This window comes from Scardinius erythrophthalmus, assembly GCF_964197995.2.
Source record: "Scardinius erythrophthalmus genome assembly, chromosome: 17".
In the NCBI taxonomy this organism is placed as follows: Eukaryota; Metazoa; Chordata; class Actinopteri; order Cypriniformes; family Leuciscidae; genus Scardinius; species Scardinius erythrophthalmus.
In genome coordinates this window covers 6,433,118-6,452,009 of record NC_138237.1, presented here as the reverse complement: position 1 = coordinate 6,452,009, position 18,892 = coordinate 6,433,118, and the positions used below count along the sequence as shown (strand labels likewise).

Below are 18,892 nucleotides of genomic sequence, written 5' to 3'. Positions count from 1 at the left end.
TGAAGCCCTTCTGTGGCTACTGGTGGGAACTTACTTGCACTATTTGTTTGATGATGTTTTAATATTGGTTACGATATATTGCTTTTTATTAAAGATTTAAAAACATACAAAAAGAATATCACAGAACATGTCTGAGATATGCACTTTACTCCTCTTTAACCCAGAAATAAGGAGCTCCTAAAAGGACGTGGTGAAGAACAAAAAATGAGATGGGAGAAAGAAATATATTACAATGCTTTGCGCAAAGTTCTCAGAGGATCGCAATATCATTGACATATATTTTTTTCCACCACCATGTCCCTCTAGGTCTAGGGGCTCCGTACAACGACAATTTCAGTGAAAGTCATTTTTTATAAATATGTGTGTTATTTGTATATTAGATTAATCCCTGATAAACGGAATCAAATTAATTCAAGAACTGGAATACAATAAAAAATTAAATAAAAAAACATTTTTTTCTTTTTGTGCTCATTGCTTTCTTGGAAAACTGACAAAGGCCAACGCTGAACTTCAGAGCTGGGTCATTTAGAGAGGCTTTTATCCACAGCGATGAGAAACGCCGTGAGGTCAAGTGCATTAACCGTCTCTGTAAAGTATTTTAACGTTAAGTGCCATACTCAAGACCATGAATTGTTCTCCCTCCTCAACGTCCAGCTTTCTGGATGATGCACCAGCTCTTTAACGGCTAACTTACCTCAACCTAAAATTACTCTGAAATCATAGCATGTGGTAGTTTGTTATGACACAAGGCGGTGAGGATCCGACTGACAGCCCTCTCTGGCACAATTAACCATCTCTGTGAGTAATCTAAACCCACACGCTCTAACTGTGCTTCAGTATGAGCCAGTTTCCCAAACACATACTAATGCCGTCTTGCATTATGAAGGAATTTAAAGTAGGATCGCCATTTTCCATTTTAATCTCTCTGAGCACCAAGTTTATTCTCACCATTCCTTTTAATGTCTGAAATTACTTGCATCGTGTGTTTGCTGCTAGTTTTGGATCAGCATCTCAAACTGACCCTTAATTTGAATTGAATGCACCATTGTTGATTACAAATTACTTGAATGTCTTTTAAAAATATTTTATAGTAAGCTTACTATTTTGCATTAGATTGCTTTAATCTAATCTTTAATCATTACTTTAGTCTTAATTTGTGACAGTGGCTCAATGTTGTGCCAAGTTGAAAATGGCTCATTCACAATTACACCAAATGAAGTCCTAAAATCATAACCAATTAATGCATTTTATATGCCTTTATTTAGGTGGTCACCTCTTTCACTGATATCTAGCGCCCTCTAAAGGAAATGAGGATGAGATGCACATAACAAAAAAAGAAGTTCTTCATCTTCAAACACATTTTCACCCACACTGTTCCAGCCTGTACACACACACACACACACACACACACACACACACACACACACACACACACACACACACACACACACACACACACACACACACACATATAAAAATGTATATATATAGTTGAAAAATTAAGGGAACACCAAATCATCACAGTATAACACTATGGCTGAGTCCAAAAATCTTAAAAATGCTGCCTTCAGAAGATGCATTTCAAGAAAGGCATTAGGCACGTCTGAATCCAATGTTAGCTTCACTTCCTATCTCCTAAAATAACTTCATCTGATCGATTTTTGAAGGCAACAAAGATGTATCCTTCACTGTCCTTGATATCCCACAATCCTGTGCTTTCTGATGACATCTGAAAGTTTCAGTTGGTGGTCAGTTTTGTGTGTAAATGTATGTTTTTGAAGGTCTCCACTTTTGATGTCATTTCTAGAGAGAAGTTACTATTGTAGTAATTAAATATTCGTAGTAATTAAAAAGCTCTCTCTATTTTGCTGAATATAATTAAACTGTTACTGTAACTACCTCAGAACAGTCTGTGTAAAATCAGTTCCATGAGGTGCCTTCATACACAAACGCTGCCTTCAAAGTATTTGCCTTGATAGGGCAGAAAGAAAACAAGTCAGCTGCCCAAGTTTTCAGACGCAGCCCAAGTCAATTAAACTTCAGGGATATCAATCCGTCCAGTTAATATGAGTATGCTTCCAGTTAGGAAGCATAAGTAATTTGAGAATCAGGGTAAGTTTACACAACAACCATTTGCTATACAAAGGAAACGTTTTTTCTTTGTACAGATGACAACGTTATCAAAACGGTCACCGCAGAAAGGCAACAGTCTCTGCGAGGAGGAACAGAGAACACCAGACTTGGCAGTTCTGCCATTGGCACCCTGTTCTCTTCACGAATTAGAGCAGGTTCGCACCAAGCACACATGACAGACGTGAAAGAGTCTGGAGATGCTGTGGGGAACGTTATTCTCCCTGCAAGGCCCTCACGTTCCCCTCTCGTTGGGGCGCCAATGGCAGAACTGCCAATTCTGGTGTTCTCTGGCAAATACCAATCAAGCTGTACGGTGATGAGCACAGGTCCCACCAGAGGACATCAGGCCCTCATGCCAGCCTCATGGAGTCTGTTTCTGACAGTTTGGTCCTGCTGGAGGTCATTTTGTAGGGCTCTAGCAGTGCTCCTCCAGTTCCTCCTCGCAAATACCGGTCCTGCTGCTGGGTTGTTGCCCTTCCACAGCCCTGTCCAGCTCTCCTTGCAACATGTCCCAAAGGTTCTCAATTGAATTCAGGTCTGGGGAACGTGAGGGCCAGCCTAACTCTCGCTAAAAATGCAACCTAGGGTCTTTTTGTTAATCTACCTGAGGCAAACTTTCGTTTAAAAGCATAATTAGGATGGAAACGCCACTTTTAAGTTTGACCGTATTTTCGTTTTCGGTCAAATTGCCTTTTGAATGGGAGTGCTTGGGGCACTTCTATGATGAGGGGCACTTCCACTTCTTTGAACAACACACTGTAGCTGTGTCCGCCGGCATTTTGACAGTCAAAAATAGTCAATCTCTGAATGCAACGTAACAGGGAGGAGAGTAAAGATGGAAAGGTTAGGTCCATATAAATTCACGGATATTTGTTGTTTTGTCGTTAGTGAAAATCAAGATTGACCTTGTATTTGAAAAAGGATCCTCATATAAGAAGCAATACTAAAATTCAGAGTCAGTTCATTCGCATTCGGAGATCGACTATTTTTGACTGTCAAAATGCCGGCGGACACAGCAACAGTGAGTCGTTCAAAATCTTTATTTTTAGTAAACTCTGTGTACACAAACAATGTTCTCAATGCTGGAGTTCATGTGTAGAGCCACTGGTGATACTTCCAGCAAAGTTTCATGTTGTGTCGAGCCTTTTTAGTGTTTTAAAAATAGAGATTTTTGATGCTATCATAGTCGTGCCCCTAGCACTCCCATTCAAAAGGCAATTTGACCGAAATCTAAAATACGGTCAAACTTAAAAGTGCCGTTTCCATTCTATGCTTTTAAACGAAAGTTTGCCTCGGGTAGATTAACGAAAAGACTCTAGGTTGCATTTTGGCGAGAGTTACCCTTTAATGGAATCAATGCCTTCATGCCATCAAGTAGCACCCCAGACTGTCCAGAGGCTCATTGATGCCCTGATCCAGGTCTAGGAGGAGATCCCCCGGGACACCATCCGTCATCTCATCAGGGGCATGCCCAGATGTTGTGGCACGTGGGCAGGGTTTGAAATTCACACCCGCCAAATGCGGCGTGTTACTATGTTTACTCACTTTGCTGGGGAAGAATGTGTAAGCCAAATCTGTGCGGATTTAGCGCAAATAAATAGCTTGTGAGTCATCATGATTTATTAAATACAGCGTATTGCGCAGAGCCTGCACATGTCTGGCTTACTTGAGCATACACATCACTACACAACAAATAATGGCGCACTTGTTTATTTGCATTGAAGCAATAGCGAAGATTAAGATTTGGTTAACAGAAAATACATTGTTATTTTCCAACATCCTAAATGTTCTTTGTACCGTACTGATATGTCCACCTAAAACACATTTTTGGTAAAAAAGGATGAGAATGAATGAGGAAGGGAGGAGACTGCTTGATGACAGGATTTTGTTTGAATAAGAAATGAATGTATGAAATCCAAATGTTAGGCTATTTTATATATATAGGCTATACACACACGTGTGTGTGTGTGTGTGTGTGTGTGTGTGTGTGTGTGTGTGTGTATAAATAAGCTGTGACCTACTTAATCTGGTTAATTTCTTCTTCTTTTTTGGTTAGTAGAAGTCCTGAATGGCTGGTAACTTAAAAAAATTAGTAGCCAAATTGGCCAGTGGTTGAAAAAGTTCATTTCAAACCCTGCACGTGGGGTATGTATGGCACATACAATATATATTTTGTACACACAATTGAAATATGTATTTTATTCAAGATTAAAAAAATGTGTAGCCTAATTAAAAAACGAATTTGTTCTCAAATAACATTATGGCTTTAATACAGACATTCAATTTGAATTAAGGGTCAGTTTGAGATGCTGTGTAAACACTAGCAGTAATTCATTTCAGTCATTAAAAGTAATTGTGAAAATCAACTTGGTGATATTGAACCGTATTTTTCCATCTGTGCAGCATTATATGTCTGCTAATTTAGTTAATTAACCTCACCTGTCGTAGGTGAAATTGAGTTGTGCACATCCAGAACTGCCCTCCATGCAAATTTTTAACTTCTTGCCTTTCAACCTGCACATGTTTACTTTCCCCCGAGTCAAGTGAATCAATCCCAAATTGAATCTTATTTTGAACCGGATCTTATACATTATACCGAACTTATACATTAGGCTACGCATTTGAATCTAGTTTGCAAAAGAACCGATTGGTAGTAAAACTGTGTTGTTGTGCATGTAGTAGGCTAACTACAACGCAATATTTGAATTAACTGCAAACGTGGTCATAAACAATAGGCTAGTATTTAAATATTTCTATAACCAAATATGTGAATAACTAAGCATGTCTAAAGCACAAAGACTTTTGGGAACCCTATCAATAACGTTAGTTCACCCAAATGATTTCCTCATTTAACGTTACTCACCCTCGATGGTGTTGTTCCAAACCCCGCAAGACTTTCGTTCATCTTCGGGACACAAATGATGATATTTCTTGACGAAATCTGAGCTTTCTGCCCCTCCATTGAAAGAATATGCAACTACCACTTTGACGCTTCAAAAAGTTAATAAAAAGATAGTAAAACTAATCCATATTGAGCGGTTTAGACCAAGTTTTCTGAAGATACTCGGTCGCTTATATGATGAGCAGATTTCATTTAAATGGAATTTTTTGGTCAGTCAACAAAAAAATTATCCGGTTAACTTCATGTTCTCTTTAATTAGACGTGTCAAATCTCACTGAAATCACACTATTTACTCACTTAATTAAGCAATTCAATAAAGTTCTGTAAAATAATGTTAGTCAGTCAGCAAAAACGAAATGGCCGTTAATTTTTAAATTACACTAGCGCCTCTTTCTGTGGAAGAATCGCGCGCAGTAAAAAAGTTACAACCCCATGACTTTATGATTTGTATGCTTTTCATACGACGCTTAACCTTGGCGTAAAATATTTAGCTATAAATTGGATTTATCTTACAATTATAATGCGTTTTGAGTGATCTAATCCAACTGTTTTAATAAACTGTATCTGAAATATATACTTTATGAAAGATTGCACATTTCAGCATAACATAGTTATACAAATAAAACCTAAAAATAATAACCTGCCGGGAACGTTCTTTTTAGATTGCAAAGATAAAAAGGAAGAAAATCAAACTACAGAGAACATTCCTAGAACGTTATTTGGTTCCCAAAAACAACCAAAAGGGGTTAACCAAAATGGGAACGTTTAGTGTTTGCTGGGAAACTATCTGGGTTAGTCACTTAAAGTAATCTAAGTAAGATTAATATTAAACAGGTAATTTATGCATTAAGTCTCATTGGAATTAAACCAATTGAAACTCAATGTAAAGTATCCCCAGCATATTTGCACATTGTTTTTTATATGACAAAACACCAAATTAAGAGATGGTACAAAGATCTAATTGCACTCCAATTAAAGACGCAAACATATAACTTCTGCCATCCATCAGTCTAGAAATGGTCAAGTGAATTGCACTGTGGGCTACAATTCAAGAGAGTGTGCTTTGATACATACTGCAGATTTAACAAATGTAGACAAAGTATTCGATGCATATAGGAAAGTTGCATGTTGCACTGTATACATAGTATATAATGCAGCAATTATAAGACTAGAACATCAGAACACAACTTCAAACAACCACAGACTGAAAACCAAATCATGAATAAAGTCAAAATAAGTTTCCTTAAGACTTAGTTGCTTTATCCACCTTATTTTAACTTGAATATGCAAGGATTTTGGTATCAGTGGTTTCATTATTGGAGCTGTGCAAAAGCAGACCATTTTGTTACAAACTGGCATTAGTTGCACCATTTTAGATATTTATCACAAACCCATTTGACATGTTCCTTTGGCAATTAATACCCATTTAGCTAATGAATAAGTATTGCATTCACAATGCTTGTTTGAAAGATAAGTTGGATACAGTTTAGCAGTTGCCATGCATGCAAAATATTTTTTTTATATGTAAAAATGTAAGAAATGCAAGATCTTAAGTGATGGCTAATGCCAAATTAAGGGTTTTGAAACCAAAATGTGTTATATTGTCACAGCAAAAGTCATGATTAAAACCATTAACATTAATGTTATCAGTAAACAAGAACACTTCCAAAAAAACTTACAAGTCATTTATTTCTACCAAAAACACTATAGGAGCAAGGCGACTATGGTCGCTAGCAAATATACTAATTGACAAACTTAAGCAATATAACTGAAAAGGCAAATCAAAAACAGTTTAAAATCAAAGCTAACAAAAGTGGAAAAATTTCCAGTCACTATTAGACATTACCCAAAAACGCTGACATTCACTAGACTCTGGTTTTTAAAAGACTCTCTCCTACACTATGCAACAACAGGATAAGCATAGTAAGCATCTGGAAACATTGAGAAAAATGTACTCAAAATTGTTTTATTTCAAAAGCTCTGGCAGCTCCCGAACCTCATGTGGCAAATCCAGTAGACATGTAAAATACAACCATACAATACATTATTCAAAAAAGGTACCAAAAAGTACAGTAAAAATAACACTTCCATCTCTGGAAATGTGGACAAAAGGAAAATAAAATTAAAATAAAAATGTGGAAGTGTGACTTTGCTTCCCCTATTATCGGTTCTGTACAAATGGGTCATGATCTTGTCCGGTAAAAGGAAAGAGTCTGCATGTGTGTGAACTGTTGTCGGCTTCACTGTCAGACTCATGGTTTTTGGGAATACGTCAGTCCTGTGGAAAAAACGGAGACACATGGTCAGTGGCAACATACAGGTTTGAAATCATCAAGACAGCAGCTTAGATAGAAGCAATGCAAAACACCTGGTCATTAGTTGTACGTTTTACAAAAATCAGCATCCATTTGATAAATGCATACGCTACCTGTTCTGCATGTGATCAGTATGGCTTGTAGCTACTCTGGTGGCCTCCGCGTCTCGGTGTTTTTCCGTAGCTCGCGCTGCCCTGGGCTGAGAAAAACAACATGCAACTGAGTGAACATGGAAGGGACACCAAAGAATTATCATAAAAGCGTCTGGAAGATGCAAACTTACTGTAGTCATAACCACCACCATATCCATAATATGGAGAGGAATAGTCGTAGCTGCCATAGCCACCGTAACCGCCATATCCCTGCTGGCCACCGTAACCACCATAGCCTTGGTTCCCATAGCCCTGGTTCCAGTAGCTGTTATATCCCTGGTTCCAGTTCTGGTTTTGGCCTGAGGAAACAGATGTTGCAAGTTCAGACTGGTTTTTAATAATGCTGCGGTTGCTGAAACGCTCATAAAGCACGCCTCTTACCCCCACGACCCCTGCCGCGACCTCCGAATCCTCCGCGGGCGCCGTACTGCTGCTGCTGGTAGATTTCCTTGGGCTGAGCGATTTTGATCTCGCACTGATTATCAGAGACGAAACGAATGAGAGCAAAGCCAGACTGTAACAGGCCGAATAAAACTTATATGCACTAATAAAAAGCAGATTTAATCAATACAACAGTTGTAATCAAGCAACTGTGCACACCCACAAATCAACTTCATTTACCCACCATAACCATGCATCTATTGCAAAAGTATGAGAGAATAAAAATATACATACAAGGTCTTCCTCTCCATTCGTTACCTTGCTTCCGCTAACGTTATGGTATTTCTTCTCAACTATCTTTTTGACGGCAGATTCTTCCTTGAATGTGATGAAAACAAAGCCCCTCCTTTTGTTTGTTTTTGGATCCGTTGGAAGTTCAATATTTTCCATCTGCAAGCATAAACGATAAAGCATTAAAGCTGGTAGACAAAACAAGTTTTTTTTTTTTTACGCTCAACAGTAAAAACCTCACCTCTCCGAAGGCCCCAAAGTATTCACGGATCTTCTCTTCTGCGGTTTCAGGGTTAAGGCCACCAACAAATATTTTCTTGACTGGCTCTTTCTTCATGGCCATGGCTTTCTTGGGATCGATCTGTCGGCCATCTAGTCTGTGTTCCTTTTGCTGTAGCACCTTTTAAAAGAAACAATGTTGCAAACATCCGCCACCTAATAAGTATTTGTACTGGAGAGAAGCGAAATCATCCATACCTTGTCCACACTTTCTGCTTCTTTGAACAAGATGAACCCAAACCCTCGTGACCGGCCGGTGTTTGAATCCATCTTTATGGTGCAGTCTGTCACCTCGCCGAACTTTGAGAAGTAATCCTTTAGATCTTTCTTACTGGTGTCCCAGCTGAGTCCTCCAACAAACATTTTACTGCATAAAGAAAAAGATAGTTATTGAGACCCAAACCACAAACAAAGCAAACTCATAGCATCATATAGCACCATAACTGCAAAAATTTGCTTTAACTGCATTCAACACTGGCATTCTGGGTAGAAAAACTACATTACCCATGATTCTGCAGAGAAATACCCACCAATCAGAGAGGAATGTAATCAAGTCTCATAACACATCTTATATTTTGCAATAAACAAAACATTGCTTCCATTTGTACAAAAAAACCTTGAATTCTATATTTCTCAATATTTACACTTCAATTTATATCACTCAATGACTCATGGAATGTAGTTATTTCCCCCATTGAAGCATTATCTTTTGTAAAATCCAACTCCATTTTTGCTAATCTTAAAGACTGCTAAAAAAAAAAAATCCCTATGGAAAAAGAAATACTTCCAGAAATCCAAAACTGCTTAAAGTGGGCGGGCACTAATGTACTTGCCTGTGCCAATTCTAAAGTCTGATTGGACAAACCAGTGTCCACACAAACTACATTAGGAACCGTCTCCAGGCAACCACACACACCTTAGCCAAAGTATTTTACCATGCAGATGAACTGGGTTGCAAAAGTTAGGGTTTGATATACAAGAAATAAGCCACTTAAAGGGATAGTTCACCTAAGAATGGATATTGCAATCATTTACTCACCATTATTACCAACATTCTCCAAAATACCATCGGTTTGGAACAACTTGAGGGTGAGAAAATGGTCACTCATTTTAAGGTGGACTATCCCTTTAAGACGGCAGGTTTAACCGCAGTAACTTTAGTTCGCGTACCGGCAGATCTAACGGCAGCTGCCACCCGCCAGCGTGAATTTCAACACCAAACAACCCTCATCTCCAACAATGAGCACAACACCGGGCAGTAAACCACCCCACCCCCCTCCATTAACAAAGACACATGGCGCCAAGAAACACGACTTATAACACACGGTCAACATTAAGCATGAAAACGCGATTAAACTCTGGATATTCTTACCCGGCATCTTCCTCGCCCTTGCTGGCGTCGATCTGTCCTCCATCTCCGTTCTCCTCGTCCTCCACCGCGGCCTCCTCCGTGAGCTCCGCTCCGTTCACATCCTCCTCGTTCCCGTTCTCAGAGGTCTCCATAAACTGCTGCTCTGCGTCGGCCATTTTAGTCTCTTTTGATCACCTTTGGATTACAAATGATTAAGGTTTAACAGTTAGCTCGCGGTGTGAAATAAGAGGGACGGTGCTAACCTAGAATAATAGAGTAACGTTAGCAACACGGTCACGCCATTAGATTTAGCGCACAAAAGCTCGATTTCAGGTCTTAGCTTATTAAATGCACAAGAAAACAAATTAAATCAGGCGCGAAAACGTGTTAGAAGCGTATAATGAACGGATCTGTCTTCTGAAAACAAACAAACAAAAGATTCATTCAGGCCGTTTGCAGAAAGCTAAGGCAGCATGCAAAGCTAAACTAGCTAACATTACACGATCTCGTCTAGAGTCGTTTTCAAGTACGCAGAACGCATAAAACAGGCTTTTTCATCTAATAATCTGTTTTACGTATAGTCTCGTTAAACATACTTTAGCACAACACGGGAAGCGTGCGAAATTAAATTAACCGGCTTACTGTAAAATATTGGCGCTGAAACAGCCGCTTTCCAAGATGGACTCTCGCGTACTGTACCAACTCGTGGCCAATTTTATAGCACCGGATGAGCTCGTTTGAATAAAACAAGCTGTGACTGGATGACTGGGGGTGACTAAGCAATGATAACGTTCTTTGATTGGTCGGGGACTGTAAAAGCCCCGCCCCGTTATGGTTTCCTCTTGCGCACTTCTTTTCTGCTCTAACGCTTTAGCACGAGATGTTCAAACTAAGCGCGTGCACGATACAACACGATAGTGAGAGAGCGTTGTGCAATCAAACACAATGAATACAAGCGTGTACAATACTATATAATATATAGAAGGTTTTTTTTATACATTTGATAGGCTTTCCCAATCACTTTTATTAATTTCTCCCCCGTCGTCGATGAAGGACTGCACTCACTAAGGAATTTCTAGTCTTAAATATTTTATAGCCGAGTAAAACAACACGAATGTGTTAACTTTCGATTTTTTTCATAACTTTGAAACTCTTTTCACGAACCTTTCAATCCTGGAAAATCTTGATTTAAAATTCTCTGATTTGTTTTTTAGGTTTTCCTTGACTATGGGAACAGTGTACTTGCACGCTTCAATGTAAGAGTTAAAAGGTTTGGGTTTTTGTAAACGTTATTTATTTTTGTACTATTGCTTTGTGGATATCATTCAGTATGTCACCATTACTATCATTATACCATAAAGCACCACCCAGAACTTTTTAGTACAATCTCTCAACACATGCATTTTCTAATGACAATAAAGCAAAATTTGTAAAGAACTTTTTATCTAAAACAAGATGTTTTAACCATTTTTACTTAACTTAGGGCAACTTTTTCAAATGACCTCGAGGGCATGTTAATATGCATTTGCTATAGACACATCCTTTGCATGATATAAATGTATTTCTTTTGCCACAGTTACTACAAGTTGCATATGGGTGCTTTAATTTGAATCAGACTTTAAACTGATAAGTTGCTTATAAGCTGTATTCAGCTTCCCAAGTAAAAACAAAGAAAAGTGAGAGTAAAAGAGACTCCCGGACCTAAAATACTAAAGGTTTAAGTGTGACATGGTGTGATTTTATAGCACTGAACAAAAACAATTAGACATTTAACATTTTATGTAAGAAACAATCAGACACCAGATATCTGAAATTGTCAATGCTTTACTAAAGTATTCACAGAATCCAGCCTTTCCTTTCTACCCAATTAAACTGTTCTACAAAAAGTCCCAAACTGATGCATAAACAGCCTCAAGTAGATCAATATGGCATTAAATCATGAGTAATATAATGCAGTTTTTTATAACAAAGAGAACAGCTGAATTGCACTGATTTAGTACAGCAAACTGCCATTATTAACACAAAAGAAAAACAACGACAAGATCCCTTTCATCATTTCATCATTTATTTTGTATTAAATTTTTCCACATGTTGTATTCTGTTCTTGGAATCGACTTCTTTATCGGGTTCCGACGGTCACCTGCCAAACTCTGATCAGGTTGTCTGTGTATCCAGCAAAGAGAGTCTGAGGAAAAAAAAATACATATAAATATAAAAATATAATTAATATAGCCTTTTTGTTTGTCCACTGGTTTATATTTAAGTTTATCCACTGCACTCATACACTAATGCCACAAATCACCCAGAGATGCACCATCCGAACCAATGCTGATTATCTGCAAAGTAACCTCATCACACACATTAAAGGGCCTTTCACACTGAGTGCGATTAAACGGCGCGAATGTACGTCGCAATGACACTTTTGAATTGAAACAATGGATCTCGATGGAGCTATTCACACTGGGCGTGATCAATCGCAGCATGACAAAACAAGGTTTTTTTTTTTTTTTTCTCGACTATTGTGTTGATTTTTTTCCCCCTCAGCCAGCGATGAAACGAGCCTCTGCTGTTGCACAAAAGTGTGAGAGAGGTGGCGCTGTTTTGAAAACCAGTGTGAACACAGAAGAAAAGTGTTAAGAACAGAGAAGTAAATGGATTTTAAGTGGTATCATTGGTGTCTGAGAACAGATTTATTCTTACAATGTTCTTTATACCAATTATTTCTCTTTATTTTCCGCTAAATTATGCGGTTTGAAGAGCTTGAAACAACACATAGAGCGCCATTTTCTTCCCTGTGTGTGTGTTATGAGTCAGAGAGCACATTTGCTCTAGAGCTGTCAATCATATTGTGTGATCAATCATAACTCCTGCCTTTAATTCTGAAGGACGACGTTGAGTTCATTTCCTCGTTCTGAGTTCCACACATAAACAACAAACAGCGCCACGTTCAAGTGTGCAAGGGTCTGTGGGAAGCGCTTACCTGTCCATCAGCAGACCAGGCCAGAGACGTGCACTGGGGCGGCTCAGCCTTGCTGTTAGTGGTGATGACCTCCTGTCTGAGCTCATCAACAATGATCTTTCCCTCCAGATCCTGTAGAGAGAGAGAGGGAGAGAGAGAGAGAGAGAGTGAGAAGAGTGACTGGAACCATTTCAAAACCATTCGAAAGTCAAAGATTAATCTTCATATTCATTCAAGTAGATTCAAAATGTTTATTGCAAATAAAAATCTATTTAAAAATCTGTGTTTCTGCACAGTTTACTTTACAGTTGATTATTAGTGTATGATATTTAATCTTTTTATATAAGGTTTATATATGTTATATATATATGATTAACTTTTTTAGTGGTGGCAAATTAATCGTTAAACAAAAGAGAGAATAATTTGAGAATGATTTACCAAAATTAATTGAACTTGCCAAATTTAATTCCATTGTTGTCTTTTTTAAATGTAACAAATTGCAATGACTTCCGGTGTTGATTTTCAGTGGAGACACAAATGAATCGCTAAATCAAAGTCAGTATATGAAATACATACGATTCACCAAAATAAACAGAACTTGTACATTTTAAATTTAACGTGTTGCACTGACATTCAGGGATAATTAGCATATTCATGGATCTGCGTATACTAAATGAAGCAAGGGTGTAGAGTTAGGCCTACATTCAAGCTGTTTTAAGTTTTCAAATTTTGTTGTTGTTGTCATTTTGGTGATCTAAGATGAGTTTTAGGTATAAAATGATTTACTACAGGGGGACTTTATTAAGTACTGACACAAATGAAATGGACAATTCAACTTCGACAATTCACGAAATTGAATTGAACTTACCAATACCATTTACTAATGCCATCTTTATAACATATTACAATGATTTTCAATGTTGATGAATTGAAATCACCAGTCTAAATCGCCACTTGACCATTATGAGTTTTTCAATGAAACCGCTATAAAGCCAATATAAAAATGCATAGTTGAAGCAGAGTTGTGATACTTAATGTAAAATGAGTGAAACTACAATAAATTAGAGCATCACAAAACTGACCCAATCCAGCCAAGAACATGTTTTGATGTGAAAAGGACAGAAAGCTGATCGTACCCAGATCTTGATGCTCGGCCCAGTGGCGGCACACAGCCAGTATCTGTTGGGGCTGAAGCAGAGAGCGTTGATCACGTCACCGCCGTCCAGCGTGTAAAGATGCTTGCCTTCGTTCAGATCCCAAAGCATGGCCTGTCCATCCTGAAGACAGAGACACAGGGAACGTCAAACCTCCACATCATTTATAAAGTCATCCAGCATAACGAGGGCACAGAACTGCCCGAGAAAAGTGAAGGTCAATCATTAGCCTCAAAGGTTTCGCTTCAATGGTAGTTGGCAGCATTGTGTCTTTCATCAACATGACTGAAAATGATCATCCTCATTCTTAAAATTGGACCCCAATCCAAAAACTTTAAAGGCAGCTATATAGTTTCATAAATAAAGACCCAATTTATACTGTAAACAAACAAAAATCTAGATTACAAATGTGTAAAATATATTGATATCATTTAGTTTGTGTTATGCTACATTACATTTATTTTTAAAGCTTATTTTTGATTATGCGTTTATTTTTATATGTAAAAAGACCCAATTAAAAATTGAAAATATTTGATTTCTGTTATGCTAGATTCTTATGTTTTGTATTAATTTAAATTAAAAGCATTTATAAAAATGTATTTATTTGACTTTTTATTATTATTTTATGTATTTTTCAATTGTTTCCTCTCTGTCCCCTGGGGGTCACTGGACCCCAGTTTGAAAACCCCTTGTCTATACATTTCGATGAAGTTCAACGTTCAGATTTGGACATAAACAGTGAAACGGACCTTTCCTCCAGATGCACAGAGGGAGCCATCGGGGGACACCGTGACGGTGTTCAGGAATCCCGTGTGACCGATGTGATTGGTCTTCAGCTTGCAGTTGGCCAGATTCCACACCTGAAACAAACAAAACACTATCAGTGAAAAGTCACTCATATGGAGCCCCTAAAGGAACAAATATGAGATGTGAGGAAAAACAAATTAGGGATGCATCAAAATTCAGTCGAAAAAAGGTTTTTGGCCGAAAGAGAAAAAAAAGCAGAAAATATACGCTGAAAATATGCCGTTATTACGGCCATATTTTTATGTAAAGCTGCTTAAAAACAATGTGAACTGTGAAAAGCTCTATATAAATGAGTTGACCTAAACACTGGTGTGTTAGTTCTCACCTTCACCATCTTGTCCCAGCCGCAGGAGACGATGATGGGGTTACTGCTGTTCGGGGAGAAACGGACACAGGACACCCACTCGGTGTGACTCTCGTCCTGAGGAACAACACAAGCATCTCAGTGTGGATCGATCACACATCAGCTCGGCTAACAGATTTAACCCTGTCAAGCCTGACATATGAAATTAAAATCTGAAAAAAACTCTTAAATGGAGCCATTAATTAAACCTTTAGACAAATTAAAAAAATAAAAGTTTTTGTTGAGTATCATATTTGACGCATCAGGCTTTTATGGCTCGTATCATTTTGTTCAGAGGCTCAAACTGAGCAAAAATATGCAGTTTGGTGCAGATGCTGATGTTTAAACGGCCATAAAGTCTGATAGCTTGTAATGTAAATCAGTGAGGTTCTTATTACAGTATAACAGACTTACATAAATATCAGTTATTACTCTGTCTATATCTGCCAATATGTCTTAGTAAGTAGTTTTAAATCATATAATGGAATGTATTACAATGATGATCATATTTGAGACTAAATTTTTTTTTTTTAAATGGATAATCAAGTAAACCTACGCTGCTTCAGTCCAGTAAGTGTTTATCTAGAAACATTACTAGTATAAAAGTTATGTTTGTTCACAGCAAAAAGACAGGTGACCCATGAGCTGATGGACATTTTTACAATTACACTAAAAGTCTAAAAAAAAGCAGACCAAAAAAAGTCTTAACTATCAATCGTACGACAGAATGCAAGCAGTAGATTGTGTGCAACAGGTTTTTCAGTTTGATCATGTTGATCATTTCTAGGCCTTAGAAAGCTGCATTTGAAATATGATGCGGTGGGCTTTACAGGGTTAAGTCAGTGATCAGGCTGAGATGTCACTGCTGACCCAGACTAACCCACGGTTCCTCTCACCTGGATGGTGTACTTGCAGACGCCCAGGGTGTTCCACAGCTTGATGGTCTTGTCCCGAGAGCCGGACACGATCTGACGGTTATCAGCGGAGAACGCCACGCTCAGCACATCTTTGGTGTGGCCCACAAAACGACGGGTCGTGGTTCCACTAAAACAACATTCGAAGAGCAAAAGGTCACAAACATGAGGGCTATCCAAAGCAGGCAGTCTCAGAAATATTGCTGAATATAACTAGACAAGTCAGAGGCGACAGTGGCAAGAAACTCAAACTCCATCAGGAGACAGAACGGAGAAAAAAACCTTGGGAGAACCAGAATCAATCACAGTGAACGATTATAGGTCATAAGTCAGGCTGGATCAGAACATTCAAAACATTGAATCCATTCGTCCCGATGGATTCGTCACGCCGGCATGGAGACCGATTTAGTTGAGGATCTGTCAAAACGCCATTTATTGTTTGAATTTCAAAATGAAATGGACAGAATTTGAAAGATGAGACTCGTTTCATATCAGAAGAAACAAGGCACAAGCTCTTTGAGATTATTAAATGGGAAAAAATGCAGACCTGGCAACCCTAGCTTGAACTACCAGTGATTCACACGGTCAAATAGAGCCAGCTTTAACACATAGATATTTTTATATTTTGCAAACACAAATAAATGACACTATATAAATGTGCAAAATACTAAATAAACAGGACTAACAAACAAACAAACATACTAACAGCCAACATAAGTAAATTCTGATAACTCCTGTGTGTGTGTGTAAAAAGGTAAGTGTATGATATCGCTATTTTTTTTATAACTGTTATTAAGGTCCTTGCATTCTCGTCGGAAATTTTCGCACGTTAAAAAATAAAAACCTCACGTGGTGTCAATCACATTTACACACTGCCTCTGAAACTTTTGTCTGTCGTAAAAAAAAATTCTGCGTTTTTTGCATCCATATCCAGCATTATGAAGGTGTTTTGACAACTCAGAGCCAATGAATGACGAATACGAAAAATTCAGACTCAGTGACACGTTTTTACGCCCCCTTTTGATTGACAGGCCTGATCATCAGCGGTTTCTAACTTTAATCAGCCGATACGACAGCCTCGTACTCACGTGGTGAGGTCCCACAGACGCAGAGTCCCGTCCCACGAGCCGGACAGCGCAAACTGCCCATCTGAAGAGATGACCACATCGCTCACGAAGTGTGAGTGTCCGCGCAGGGCTCGCTGAGGAATACCGTAGTTGGTCTCGTCACGGGTCAGCTTCCACATGATGACAGTCTTATCTAGAGGAACAAGAGCAGGAGACATGAAGATATTAGAGCAAGGGCTGTCGGGACGGTACAGTTAGTAGTCAAACATTGTTAAATAAATATGTGGCTTTATACAGTATTTCTGTTCAACAAAACATCCCTCAAAAATCAAAACGCATCATTAACAGCATTTTCTTTAATAATAACCAACTATAACTAAAGCCAGATTTCATGCATTTGAATGCAATTACTAACTAGTTTAATGCCAGATGAACACTCACATTAGTGCAGAACTGTCATTTAATGTGAACTTCTTTTTTTACACATCATATAATAACAGTAAAATATGCATAATTACATGAAACTAACAGTAAACGCGTTTAATAAATACTACTAAAACACTTTAAAATAAAGTTATTTTTTACAACAACAGCAAAAAAAGTACCATGATGAACCATGAAATTCAACAAAGTACCATAGGATTGCTTTAAAACAGCATCACTGTACCATGGTAAAACCACAGTACTTTTTTTGTAAGGAAGGCATTACTATCATCCTTTATTGTGACTCTTTCTTCTCCTGAAAAGTACCATGGTGTTACCGTAATACCATATTTTTGGGCATATTTTAGTTTAAGTACCTTGGACTATTATGTAAATACCATGGTAAATGAACACTGTAATCGTTCAGCATTATGATAACACATAAACAACTGACAATACCATGCTATTATCCATCACTGTACCACGGTACCAGCACAGTAAAGTTACTTTTTTGTAAGAAAGGCAGAACTTTACAACTTTTGAACCTCTCCTGAAAAGTACTATGGTACTACCAGGGTCATGGTATCGTTGTAATACCATGTTTTGAACACACACCATGGTAAATGAACATTGTAATCATTCAGCAGCACTATGTATATATATATATATATATATATATATATATATATATATATATATATATATATATATATATGCATGCGACCATGGTATTATCATCGGATATTATCCTCACTGTACCATGGTACCAGCACAGCACTTGTTACTCTTGCTAACTGCCGTCAGACAGCTGTGGTTGGGCGGTAAAGCTGGGTGTATCTGTCACCTCGGGACGCGGACAGAATCATGTCTGGAAACTGCGGGGTCGTGGCGATCTGGGTCACCCAGCCGTTGTGGCCCTTCAGGGTCCCTCTCACGGTCATCTGTTCGGTCATCTCGGCGCTCGGTACCGGTCGATGGCTGTAGATTGAGTTGGACGGACTGAAACGCCGCTATACTCAAGTTAACAGCACAGGAAAAGGACCGGCTCCACGCCGGAAGTACATATTCATGCCTGAGCAGAGACGGCGCAGTGCCTTGTGGGAGTTGTAGTGCGACTGCAGCTGCGATTTAAGTCGTTTTTTTTTAGTAAAATAATAAAATAAAATATTTTTTTCACAACATAAATTATTCGAAACCATACCATAAACATTACATTTGAAATCGACGTTTTTCTAAATAATAATAAAAATAATGTGATAATAAACATATATTATAATTTAACATAAAAACATAATAATAATAAATAACAATAATAATATACAAACAAGTTTCTAGATGTATTAAAATATTGTATAGTTGACTGGGGTCAAAATCATCAAAAAACAATGTACATCCACTTCTACTATTAAATGACATTCAGA

The 18,892-nt window shown here is 38.1% G+C and overlaps 2 protein-coding genes and 1 long non-coding RNA gene across 4 annotated transcripts in view; all 3 read right to left on the bottom strand.

The window, feature by feature from the left end:
• LOC308706002 overlaps positions 1-5,497 on the bottom strand; it is a 45,879-nt gene extending 40,382 nt beyond the window's left edge. The window contains exon 1 of the long non-coding RNA XR_014031993.1: positions 4,997-5,497. This is a non-coding gene — a long non-coding RNA (uncharacterized lncRNA). The remainder of the gene's footprint in view (positions 1-4,996) is intronic.
• Positions 5,498-6,707: 1,210 nt separating this feature from the next.
• hnrnpabb (heterogeneous nuclear ribonucleoprotein A/Bb) lies at positions 6,708-10,691 on the bottom strand. 2 transcript variants are annotated; one of them, XM_081391371.1, is made up of 9 exons: positions 10,447-10,691; positions 9,826-9,999; positions 8,652-8,820; positions 8,416-8,574; positions 8,202-8,333; positions 7,884-7,977; positions 7,634-7,801; positions 7,464-7,549; positions 6,708-7,313 (listed from the first exon to the last, which is right to left on the bottom strand). In XM_081391371.1, the coding sequence occupies exons 2-8, from the start codon at positions 9,978-9,980 to the stop codon at positions 7,479-7,481; spliced, it is 948 nt and encodes a 315-aa protein (XP_081247497.1). In that variant the 5' UTR covers positions 9,981-9,999; positions 10,447-10,691; the 3' UTR covers positions 6,708-7,313; positions 7,464-7,478. The 2 variants fall into 2 exon arrangements, with proteins under 2 accessions (XP_081247497.1, XP_081247496.1); XM_081391370.1 differs by having other exon boundaries at positions 8,178-8,333; positions 10,447-10,563.
• A 1,160-nt stretch (positions 10,692-11,851) lies between these two features.
• LOC308705999 (small ribosomal subunit protein RACK1-like) lies at positions 11,852-18,574 on the bottom strand. The gene is made up of 8 exons (XM_081391367.1): positions 18,316-18,574; positions 17,070-17,241; positions 15,964-16,111; positions 15,050-15,145; positions 14,667-14,777; positions 13,900-14,040; positions 12,785-12,895; positions 11,852-11,989 (listed from the first exon to the last, which is right to left on the bottom strand). The coding sequence occupies exons 1-8, from the start codon at positions 18,422-18,424 to the stop codon at positions 11,924-11,926; spliced, it is 954 nt and encodes a 317-aa protein (XP_081247493.1). The 5' UTR covers positions 18,425-18,574; the 3' UTR covers positions 11,852-11,923.
• Between the last annotated feature and the right edge of the window lie 318 nt (positions 18,575-18,892).